This window comes from Scyliorhinus torazame, chromosome 6 (genome assembly GCF_047496885.1).
Source record: "Scyliorhinus torazame isolate Kashiwa2021f chromosome 6, sScyTor2.1, whole genome shotgun sequence".
NCBI lineage: Eukaryota > Metazoa > Chordata > Chondrichthyes > Carcharhiniformes > Scyliorhinidae > Scyliorhinus > Scyliorhinus torazame.
The window spans coordinates 38,550,905-38,562,936 of NC_092712.1; the positions used below are offsets into that span (position 1 = coordinate 38,550,905).

Consider the following 12,032-nt stretch of genomic DNA (forward strand, 5'->3'; position numbering starts at 1 on the left):
TGGATGAATCACGGCTTCCAAATTATACACCTGATACTCAAATCAGAGTCATTTATGTCTAAAATTAATCCACTACATATTTCTCTGCCGTCGGAACAAGCATTTATCCATTTCTTACTACTCTCTGCCTCCTATCCCTTAGACATTTATGTACCCCCATTACCAATGTCCCTTGAATCATGGAATCCCTACAGTGCAGAATGAGGCCATGAGTCCCATTGAGTCTGCACCGTCCCATTGAAAGAACACCCTATCCAGGCCCAAACCCCCGCAACCTTTGGACACTGAAGGCAATTTAGCATGGCTAATCCACCTAACCTGCACATCTTTGGACTGTCAGTGGACCATTCAGGCCTCAAACCTACTCCATCACGGGGAGGCAGTGGCGTAGTGGTACTATCACTAGACCAGTAATCCTGAGAGCCAGGGCAATGCCCTGGGGTGTTGGATTCAAATCCCGACCATGACGGATGGTGACATTTGAATTCAATAAGAATCTAGAATTAAAAGTCTAATGACGACCTTAAAACCATTGTCGAGGGGGGCAGCACGGTGACGCAGTGGGTTAGCCCTGTTGCCTCACAGCGCCGAGGTCCCAGGTTCAATCCCGGCTCTGGGTCACTGTCCTTGTGGAGTTTGCACATTCTCCCCGTGTTTGCGTGGGTTTCGCCCCCACAACCCAAAGATGTGCAGGCTAGGTGGATTAGCCACGCTAAATTGCCCCTTAATTGAAAAAAACGAATTGGGTACTCTAAATTTATTTTTTAAAAACCCATTGTCGATTGTTGTAAAAACCCGCCTGGTTCATTACTGTCTTTTAGGGAAGGAAATCTGTCATCCTTACCTGGTCTGGCCTACATGTGACTCCAGACCCACAGCAATGTGGTTGACTCTGAAATGCCCTCAGGGATGGACAATAAATGCTGGCCCAGCCAGCGAAGCCCACATCCCGTGAATAAAAAAAAAATTGAATACCATCGTGACTGATTGGACACTTCAACACCTTTTACACACGCTATCCCTATAATCCTTTGCGCTATTGTTGAACAGAAATCTGTCAATCTCTGCTTTAAACATACTCAGTGACTGAGCTTCCGCAGTCTGCTGGGATAGAGAATTTCAAGGATTCACATCACTCTGACCCCTCCTCATAGCCAATACCAATGCATGCACATTTCTCCTCATCTCTGTCCTAAGTGGCTTACCCCTTTATTTTGAAATTGTGCCCCCTGGTTCTGGACTACCCAGCCAAGGGAAACCTCTTAGTTGCAGCTACCCTGTCCATTCCTCGCAGTGTTTTGTAAATTTCAAAGAGGCTTGCTCAATCTCTCTTCATAGGACAGTGCCGTCACCCCCGGAACAAGTCTGGTGAACGTTTGTTGCATTCCACCAATGGCACACACATCCTATCTGAGGTAAGGGGACCAAAAACTGTACACAGTACTCCAGATATGATCTAACCGTGCTCTGATACATTTGAAGCCAATTATCAGATGCTTTTACATTTAAACAGCAAACATGAAGTGGAAAATGTCAATGAGGTTTTGTTTTGACTCACTGACAATTGAGAAAATTGTGAGCTGTGAGTACATAATGGGCAAGATCTTTGGACCCGTAATGTTGGAACAAATGAGGGTCCTCGCCAGCACTTGAGCACAGCCAGACCAGCGCAGCCATCTTCCTATTAAGGACAGCAATCAGAGGGTGAGCATCAGAGGAACCGCAGTACCTTCACCCGGAGGGGTGGGCGCTGCTGCGCCAGATTGGAGATCTCGAGGGTACCTGAGATTGGAGGTGCCCTTGGAGGTAAAACTGTTTGGGAACTGAAAAGCTGTGCGACAGAAGCGATTCGCCAGTGGGTGCAACCTTTGCCCCCCGACGGCCCCCATCTTTGGGGCATGGATCCTCCAGCTTCGGTGGCACCCTCGATCTGCCAGAGGAAGGCTGCCTACAATTATCTGATGGCCTTCCAACACGGTGGGGTGGGTAGTTGGGTGCGTGGTGGTGTGGGCGCACTCCGACGCCATAACAGCGGTGGCAATGCCATAAAATCACCCCTAACTGTTGCCTTGATCATTGGCTGCCAGCCTCTATTCACCAGGCAATGGATGTGGTTCCTCGGTAAGAACAAAGAAACGTACAGCACAGGACCAGGCCCTTCGGCCCTCCAAGCCTGTGCCGACCATGCTGCCCGTCTAAGCTAAAATCTTCTACACTTCCTGGGTCCGTATCCCTCTATTCCCATCCTATTCATGCATTTGTCAAGATGCCCCTTAAACGTCACTATCGTCCCTGCTTCCACCACCTCCTCCGGCAACGAGTTCCAGGCACCCACTACCCTCTGTGTAAAAAACTTGCCTCGTACATATCCTCTAAACCTTGCCCCTCGCACCTTAAACCTATGCCCCCTAGAAATTGACCCCTCTACCCTAGGAAAAAACCTCTGACTATCCACTCTGTCTATGCCCCTCATAATTTTGTAGACCTCTATCAGGTCGCCCCTCAACCTCCATCGTTCCAGTGAGAACAAACCGAGTTTATTCAACCACTCCTCATAGCTAATGCCCTCTATACCAGGCAACATCCTGGTAAATATCTTCTGCACCCTCCCTAAAGCCTCCACATCCTTCTGGTAGTGTGGCGACCAGAATTGAACACTATACTCCAAGTGTGACCTAACTAATGTTCTATACAGCTGCAACATGACTTGCCAATTCTTATACTCAATGCCCCGGCCAATGAAGGCAAGCATGCTGTATGCCTTCTTGACTACCTTCTCCACCTGTGTTGCCCCTTTCAGTGACCTGTGGACCTGTACATCTAGATCTCGCTGACTGTCAATACTGTTGAGGGTTCTACCATTCACTGTATATTCCCTGCCTGCATTAAAACCTTCCAAAATGCATTACCTCACTTTTGTCCGGATTAAACTCCATCTGCCATCTCTCCGCCCAAGTCTCCAAACAATCTAAATCCTGCTGTATCCTCTGACAGTCCTCATCGCTATCCGTAATTTCACCAACCTTCGTGTCTTCTGCAAACTTACTAATCAGACCAGTTACATTTTCCTCCAAATCATTGATATATACTACAAACAGCAAAGGTCCCAGCACTGATTCCTGTGGAACACCACTAGTCACAGCCCTTCAATCAGAAAAGCACCCTTCCATTGCTACTCTCTGCCTTCCATGACCGAGCCAGTTCTGTATCCATCTTGCCAGCTCACCCCTGATCCCGTGTGACTTCACCTTTTGTACTAGTCTGCCATGAGGGACTTTGTCAAAGGCCTTACTGACGTCCATATAGACAACATCCACTGCCCTACCTGCATCAATCATCTTTGTGACCTCTTCAAAAAACTCTATCAAGCTAGTGAGACATGACCTCCCCTTCACAAAACCGTGCTGCCTCTCACTAATACGTCCATTTGCTTCCAAATGGGAGTAGATCCTGTCTCGAAGAATTCTCTCCAGTAATTTCCCTACCACTGATGTAAGACTCACTGGTCTGTAGTTCCCTGGATTATCCTTGCTACCCTTCTTAAACAGAGGAACAACATTGGCTATTCTCCAGTCCTCCGGGACATCACCTGAAGACAGTGAGGATCCAAAGCTTTCTGTCAAGGCCTCAGCAATTTCCTCTCTAGCCTCCTTCAGTGTTCTGGGGTAGATCCCATCAGGCCCTGGGGACTTATCTACCTTAATATTTTTCAAGACGCCCAACACCTCGTCTTTTTGGATCTCAATGTGATTCAGGCTATCTACACACCCTTCTCCAGACTCAACATCCACCAATTCCTTCTCTTTGGTGAATACTGATGCAAAGCATTCATTTAGTACCTCGCCCATTTCCTCAGGCTCCACACATAGATTCCCTTGCCTATCCTTCAGTGGGCCAACCCTTTCCCTGGCTACCCTCTTGCTTTTTATGTACGTGTAAAAAGCCTTGGGATTTTCCTTAACCCGATTTGCCTATGACTTTCCGTGACCCCTTTTAGCCCTCCTGACTTTTTGCTTAAGTTCCTTCCTACTTTCCTTACATTCCACACAGGCTTCGTCTGTTCCCAGCCTTCTAGCCCTGACAAATGCCTCCTTTTTCTTTTTAACGAGCCTTACAATATCTCTCGTTATCCAAGGTTCCTGAAATTTGCCGTATTTATCCTTCTTCCGCACAGGAACATTCCGGTCCTGAATTCCTTTCAACTGTCATTTGAAAGCCTCCCACATGTCAGATGTTGATTTACCCTCAAACATCCGCCCCCAATCTAGGTTCTTCAGTTCCCGCCTAATATTGTTATAATTAGCCTTCCCCCAATTTAGCACATTCACACTAGGACCACTCTTATCCTTGTCCACCAGCACTTTAAAACTTACTGAATTGTGGTCACTGTTCCCGAAATGCTCCCCGACTGAAACTTCTACGACCTGGCCGGGCTCATTCCCCAATATCAGGTCCAGTATAGCCCCTTCCCCAGTTGAATTATCTACATATTGTTTTAAGAAGCCCTCCTGGATGCTCCTTACAAACTCTGCCCCGTCCAAGCCCCTAGCATGAAGTGAGTCCCAGTCAATATTGGGGAAGTTGAAGTCTCCCATCACAACAACCCTGGACATAAAGGAGGTCCCCCAGGCCCCGGGACGCTGCCTTGATTTACCCTGAGACACATTACACTCCCTTCCTGTCACCTACCCCCCCCCCCCAGCCATATTTCTAGCCCTCCCATCTCCCAGCCAATCACCATAGGACTGGGTAAATTGAGCCCTTGATTGAAACAACAGCAGCTTGTATGTAAACAGCACATTTAGCCGAATGAACTCCCCACAGGTGCGTTAGGAAACAAAGTATGACACCCAACCACATTGGGAGATATTAGGTCAGGTGACCAAAAGCTTTGCCAGAGTCCTCGGCTTTAAGGAAAGTCTTAAAGAAGGAAAGTGACCTCGAGAGGCAGAGAGGTTTAGAGATGGAATTGCAGGAGCTAGGCGACGGAAACCAATGGTGGAGAAATTAAAATCGGTATGAGCAAGATAAACAGCTCCATCCGAACTCATTCCCTCCACTCGAGAGGTATTGATGAAGGAGAACCTCATCGGCCTAGGCTGGACACAAAGCAAACTCAGGGGCTCGGAAACAAAATGAAAATCTTCAGAGCCAGTCCTACTCTTTCCAACTTCTGTCGCACTCTCAATTCCTTTATGACGGGGACTCCTGGCTCACATAGAGCGATATATTCATGAGTGACTTCCGGTTATGATTGTTCTGTGCACTGTCCTCAGATGTCGAAGCCCTTCATCTCAATGGAAGGGCCTCTATTTGTGGCCATCTTCCAGTGGTTGTGATTCCAAACACTATCCTCCACACAATCCCTTTTATCTGCTGATGTTTCATTCCCTGGTTCTAATAGGGTTGTGCTCCTTCACCATTCAATTGTTCTCCACTGCTGCTTGCTCTGAAGCTATGTTTGAAGTTCCTCCATTATTGTCTTTTATCTGACTGATGTTAATTGTAATGATTTTCAGGTGCTCCACAATCCCTAAATATTACACAGATGGGGGAACCTTTTAATTTGACTAAATCTAAAAGGCAGGCTTACTGTGTTTATTTTAAAAAATATAATTTGAATGTGAAGGGCAGCATGGTAGCACAAGTGTATAGCACTGTGGCTTCACAGCGCCAGGGACTCAGGTTCGATTCCCCGCTGGGTCACTGTCTGTGCGGAGTCTGCACGTTCTCCCCGTGTGTGCGTGGGTTTCCTCCGGGTGCTCCGGTTTCCTCCCACAGTCCAAAGACGTGCAGGTTAGGTGGATTGGCCATGATAAATTGCCCTTAGTGACCAAAAAGGTTAGGAGGGGTTATTGGGTTACGGGGATAGGGTGGAAGTGAGGGCTTAAGTGGGACGGTGCAGACTCGATGGGCCGAATGGCCTCCTTCTGCACTGTATGTTCTATGTTCAATGTTCTAAAAGATCAAGCTGCAATTAATCTTCCGCTAGCTAACCTTCCTCTTTGCCTCATCCAGACCATTAAGAGTGCATGATGCATAGCAGTGCAGGTGCTACCTTGGCTACACAGTTGTTTTTGATTAATTCTGTCTTCCTAAATGGCCACTGGAACATTAATATGAATGCTCCCTCGCTGGTCGAGGTCAGCAAGGGTTGCCCCATGGGTGCTCCCTCCCATGGGTGGATTTCTGTGTCAGGGGATTTTTGCATTCAAGGTGAATGCTGAGATCATCATGGAATCATAGAATACACAGTGCAGAAGCAGGCCATTTGGCCCATCGGGTCTACACCTACCCCTGAAAGAGCACCCTGCCTAAGACCACACCTCCACCCTATCCCCGTAAATCAGCAACCCCTCCTAACATTTGGACACGATGGGGCAATTTAGCGTGACCAATCCATCTAACCCGCACATCTTTGGACTGTGGGAGGAAGTCGGAACACCCGGAGGAAACCCACGCAGTCACGCGGAGAACATGCAGACTCCGCACAGACAGTGACCAAAGCCGGGAATCAAATCTAGGTCCCTGGCGCTGTGAAGCAACAGTGCTAACCACTGTGCTACGATGTTTCCTCTCATGGGGGAAATCTAGAACTAGAGGACACTGATTCAGGATCAGGGGTCTGCCATTTTAGGTGGAGATCTGGGATTTTCTTTTCCCACAGAGGGTTGTTAATGTTTAGAATTCTCTTGCACAGACAGCATTAGAGGCTGGGTCACTGAATATATTCAAGGCTGAGTCGGGTTCAGGATAACCTGGCTGCTTGATGTGGACCTCTGCTGCCATCGGTTAAATCATAGGATCCCGGTTAGCACTGTGGGTTAACCCTGTGGCCTCACGGCGCCGAGGTCCCAGGTTCGATCCCGGCTCTGGGTCACTGTCGGTGTGGAGTTTGCACATTCTCCCCGTGTTTGCGTGGGTCTCACCCCACAACCCAAAGATGTGCAGGGTAGGTGGATTGGCCACGCGAAATTGCCCCTTAATTGGAAAAAATGAATTGGGTACTCGAAATTAAAAAAAAAAATCATAGGATCCCTATAGTCCAGAAGGAGGCCATTCGGCCCATCGAGTCTGCACTGACCCTCCGTAAGAGCACCCTACCCAGGACCACTCCCCCATCCACCCTGCCTTATCCCAGAAACCTAACCTACACATCTCTGGACACTAAGCGGCACTTTAGCATGCCAATCCACCTGACCTGCAAATCTTTGTGGTTCCAGGTGAAGGCCCTTAAGGGGGCAATAATTGTGGTAAGGACGTGGCTGGCAGTCTGCCAACGAGATTTAAAGAACACCCCCCCAACTTCATTGATAAATGTGAGTCTTTTACTGAGATCAGCCATGATCTAAAGGACTGGCAGACTAGACTCGAGGGACAGAATAGTCTACTCCTGTTCCTATGGTCCTTGCTGTTTTAAATTGATCTTATAGGTCCATGAATTAGCAGGCCCAATCTAAACAGATTACTCCGCTTTCTCTTGAGTTTTATTAAGTGTTGGACTCTGGTCCCACAGGCACAGCTCGGTGAAGAAAGCTTCTCAGCTGCTTTGCGACCTATTCAGCTTTTCTTCTGTGTCCCTTTTATCTTTTAAGTGGTTGACAGGCACTTAATGACATCTTAGTTCTATGTGTTAGAATAACATAGAAGGTTATTCATGAAGGCTCCTCCTTCTCAACTTTGTCCTCATCTGAAGTGATCCTCAGGTTAAATCACCGCCAGTCAGCTCTTCCCCTGAAAGGGGAAAGATGTCTATGGTCATCTGGGGCTGGGGCGACTTTATTTATTTATATTTATTCTTATTTGCTAGAGTAATATGAAAATAAGTAGAAGGGGTGCACCTCAAGAGAAAAGGTTGGAAATGCAGAACAGGCCAACCAATGTGTGAAAGTGGAAGATATGTTAGCGAGATTCTTTGTTAGAAACCAGAGCCATACTGTGTACAGGATGGTTGTCCTGTAAAACAGCGGGACACGAGTGAATAGCTGAGGTATGTGTGAGATCTGATGTGATGGGTCAATTAAGCTTTCCTCATCTTGGCCTTCCCCTGGTTCCCTTACATGTGGCAATAACCCTCACGGGACACACGGGGACACCCCAATTGATCTCCCTGTGGGACCCATGGAATACGAGCTCCCCCACTAGTGGGCGGAGGACCATCAACTGGGGCTCATATAAGTAATAAAAGCAAATTACTGAGGATGCTGGAATCTGAAACCAACGAGAAAATGCTGGAAAATCTCAGCAGGTCTGGAAGCTTCTGCAGGGAGAGAAAAGAGCTAACGTTTCGAGTCCAGATGACCCTTTGTCAAAGCTCATATAAATCGCCTCAAAAAAGCCGGCCCGAACAGGGACCGGTGTGATCAGTAGACCCGACTGGGATTTCTGGATTGTACTTTTGTTGTCGAGTTAAACTCAGTTTGAATTTACCTTCTCAGAGCTCCTGAGCTTCATTATGTGTCAAGGAGGTAACCATAGCGAGGTGCACTGTTGGCCACTAACATGATGGAAAGTGTTGATGAATGTTGTCTAGATTTATTTTATTTTATTTATTTTACTTTGTATGGAACTCCAGTAAACATTCGATTAGGTTCTGCATGTGAGATTATCAGCAAAAATGGGGTTGCAAGAACAGGCGGTAACCTAGTCACATCGGGTTCTGAGGTCGGAGTTAGAGTATGGATAAGGCTGGAGTTTTTCTTTTCAATTTAGAGTGCCCAATTCATTTTTTCCAATTCAGGGGCAACTTAGCGTGGCCAATCCACCTCCCGGCACATCTTTGGGTTGTTGGGGCGAAACCCACGCAAGCACGGGGAGAATGTGCAAACTCCACACGGACCGTGACCCAGAGCCAGGATCGAACCTGGGATGTCGGCGCCGTGAGGCGCCGTGAGGCGGCAGTGCTAACCACTGCGCCACTGTGCTGCCCAGGGTGCCCAAGGGTGGATTTTTAAAATTTTTTCAGCCTTGCCAGTTTGTGTTTACCAAATACTGCAAACTGGGATGGATCCTGGTGGACCGGCGAGTTTTTGTCCCTGTTGTGATTATGCTTGCTGCTTCTGTTCAACGTACTGACTGTGCGCATTGCGCTAATGCTTAGCACAATGTGCGGCGAGAGGAGTGGTGAAGGAGTGCCCTTCATCTCCCGATGAGTTGTACCCAATGAAAAGGAGTGTGAGGTCGTATTTAAGGACCAATGAAGAGAGATCGCTAATTATGAATAATTCGCTTCAAACGTTCCCTCTGAAAACATATCATTTTGAATCCGCAACCTGACAGCAATGGGCTCTTTCAACTAGTTACACCTTCACCCTTTCCAAATACTCATTGTAAGAAGGCCGAGAAATGTTCCTGTTCTAAACACAGGCAGAGAGTGACAGGTTCGCTGAGAATGCTGAATAGTTCATCAGGAACCCCATCCATACTCACCAATCACAGAAAGGATCACCACCACAAAATCAAAAATGTTCCAACCAATTGTGAAGAAGTACTGGCGTAGGGCAACAATTTTGAGGCTGGACTCGGCGGTGAAGAGCACAATGAAGACCATGTTGATAATGAAGAGTATCCTTTTAGTGTAAGCGTCCATGTCATCGGTCTCCACCATCATCGTCACCATGTTGAGGCAGATCAGGATCATGATGAAAATGTCAAAGGCTTGTTTTGTAACTAGGTCAAAGATTAGTCCTTGAAATTTGTTCTAGAAAGAGGGAAGGGAAAAAAAGACAAGAGATAAAGCATGGTCTTGAATTCTGTGGAAAAATAGGAAGGTGTTTTGTGAGAACATTTTCCTCCAGTGTTTCCTCCACTCCCCTCCTGATAGTAGGCATCGGCTGGAGTATGGTGTATGGAGTATGGTATACAATTGTGGGCAGCACATTGTAGAAAGGGTATGAAAGGGAGTTAAAAGTCATTGTAGAAAGGGAGTTAAAAGATCAGAATCCTGTAGGCGCTGAAAATCCGAAATCAGACTGCTGGAAACACTCAGCCAGTCAGGCAGCAGCTGTGGAGAGGGTAACAGAGTTCACGCTTCAGGCCTGTAGCCTTTCATCTAAACTGCGAAAGGTTACAGAGAGGTAATAGGTATTGAGAAAGGAGTGGATGGGACAAGGGCAGACGGTACATCTGTGATCAGACAAGATAGGCCAGGTTGAGAGACAGAAGAACTGGGCTTCCAGCATCAAAGGGAATGGTGACAGGGCAAGAAAAGAAAGAAAATATGTCACGAGAGCAGGTGCGCTGCTGTCTGAAAGCCGAAATAGGAGAAAAACCAGAACAATCAATGAGAAAGAAACAAAATGGGGAGACAGGTGCCGGATTCTCTGAGCCACGCCGGGCGTGAGAATCCGGCCACGCCGCCGATTCTCCGGCGACCGAGTGTCCGTCGAGTTCCGCCGAGTCCCGCCAGCGTGGTTTACATATGGTCTCACCCGGCTGCACCTCACCGTCCTGGCTGCGGGGGCCGTCCTGGTTGGGGGGGGGGGGATCCGACTCTGGGGGGGGGGGGGCCTCAACGGTGGCCGGGCCCGCGATCGGGGACTACCGATCGGCGGGCGTGCTCATTCCGGGGGTGGGGGTGGGCTATGTTCCTCCGCGCCGGGCCCCTGTAGGGCACCGCCATGTTGCGCTGGCGCCGGTGCGGAGACGGCTGTCCCGCGCATGCGCGGACCAGCGCCAGCCGTGCACGACCGGCGTTTGGCGCCAGAGCAGCGCACAGCACTCCGGCGCCGTTCTCGCCCCCGAAGAAGAGGCGAATTACTGGGCCTGGAGGCCCGTCAACGCCGCCGTCGCTCGTGCTGGTTTTGACACTGGCATCAACACTTGGCCGCGATATGGGTGAATCCCAGCCAGAGTGTCCAGTTTGAAATTGCTGAGTTTGGAAAGCTGTACAGAAAGCGAATGCATTTGCTCAAGCTCATGTTGGAACTTCACTGGAACACTGCAGCAGGCCAAGGACAGAGCCGCCAGGGTGAAGGGGTTCAGTTTGCAAAGAGATCGGAGAATCTGGGGTTATAAAAAATTTAGGGTGGGATTTTCAGCAGCCGCCCCACCCCACCCCCACCTGCGGTGTATTTTGCCGGCAGCTGGATCTTCCTGTCCCATCGATGCCGAGGAAGTTTTGTGTGCCCCGCACCCACCGACGCCAGGGAATGTACCAACGGGGCTGGGGTGCGGGGTGTCATTATCAGTGGGACTGGAAAATGCTGCCGTGGGAGGCGCCAGGAAATTTTGCCATTATTCGTTCAGGGGACGTGGGTGTTGCTGGATGGGCCAGCCTTTGTTGCCCATCCTTAATTACCCCTTAACTGAGTGATTGGCTCGGCCATTTCAGAGGGCGGTTAAGAGTCAACCATATTGCTGTGGATTTGGAGCCACATGTAGGCCAGACCGGGTAAGGATGACAGATTTCCTTCCCGAAAGGACATCAGTGAATCAGATGTGTTCTCACAACAATCAACACTGGTTTCATGGTCATCATTTGACTTAATTCCAGACTTCTTTTTCATAGAATTCCAATTCCACCATCTGCCCTGGTGGGATTTGAACCCAGGGTCCGACAGCACTGCCCTGGGTCTCTGGATTACTAGTCCAGTGACAATACCATGATGCCACTGCCTCTGGAATCTGGAGTGGTCTGAAATGGTAGTAGAGGCGGGATTCGTCACAACATTTAGAGGCATTTAGATGAGCACTTGATATGCCCTGGCGTACAAGGCTACGGACTTAATGCTGGAAAATGGGATTAGAACAGATAGTGGCTTGCCGGCGCAGACATGACGGGCTGAACGGCCTCGTTCTGTGCTGTAAAAACTCTACTCTATTGCTAAGAAAATGATTCCACTGAGGACATATGAGCCGCTGTGGGCTAAACTAAAAAGCAGCAGAACCAGAGAGATAATGATCGCTGGATTACTACCCGAGTCACAAGCAAATTGGCGCAGGGTAAATCAGGTCGGAGAGCTGAATGTGTAGCTCAAAAGATTGGTGGGGAAGGAGTGTGTACTGGGGAACGAGGGTGCTGTACCCTTTGG

The 12,032-nt window shown here is 48.6% G+C and overlaps 1 protein-coding gene across 3 annotated transcripts in view; it reads right to left on the reverse strand.

Moving 5' to 3' along the window:
- Nucleotides 1–12,032, reverse strand: part of LOC140424757 (sodium channel protein type 1 subunit alpha-like) — a 702,944-nt gene that overhangs the window by 5,604 nt on the left and 685,308 nt on the right. For all 3 annotated transcript variants that reach the window (XM_072508138.1, XM_072508136.1, XM_072508137.1), the window contains one exon: nt 9,430–9,700. In XM_072508138.1, the coding sequence (XP_072364239.1) occupies nt 9,430–9,700 (271 nt within the window). The remainder of the gene's footprint in view (nt 1–9,429; nt 9,701–12,032) is intronic.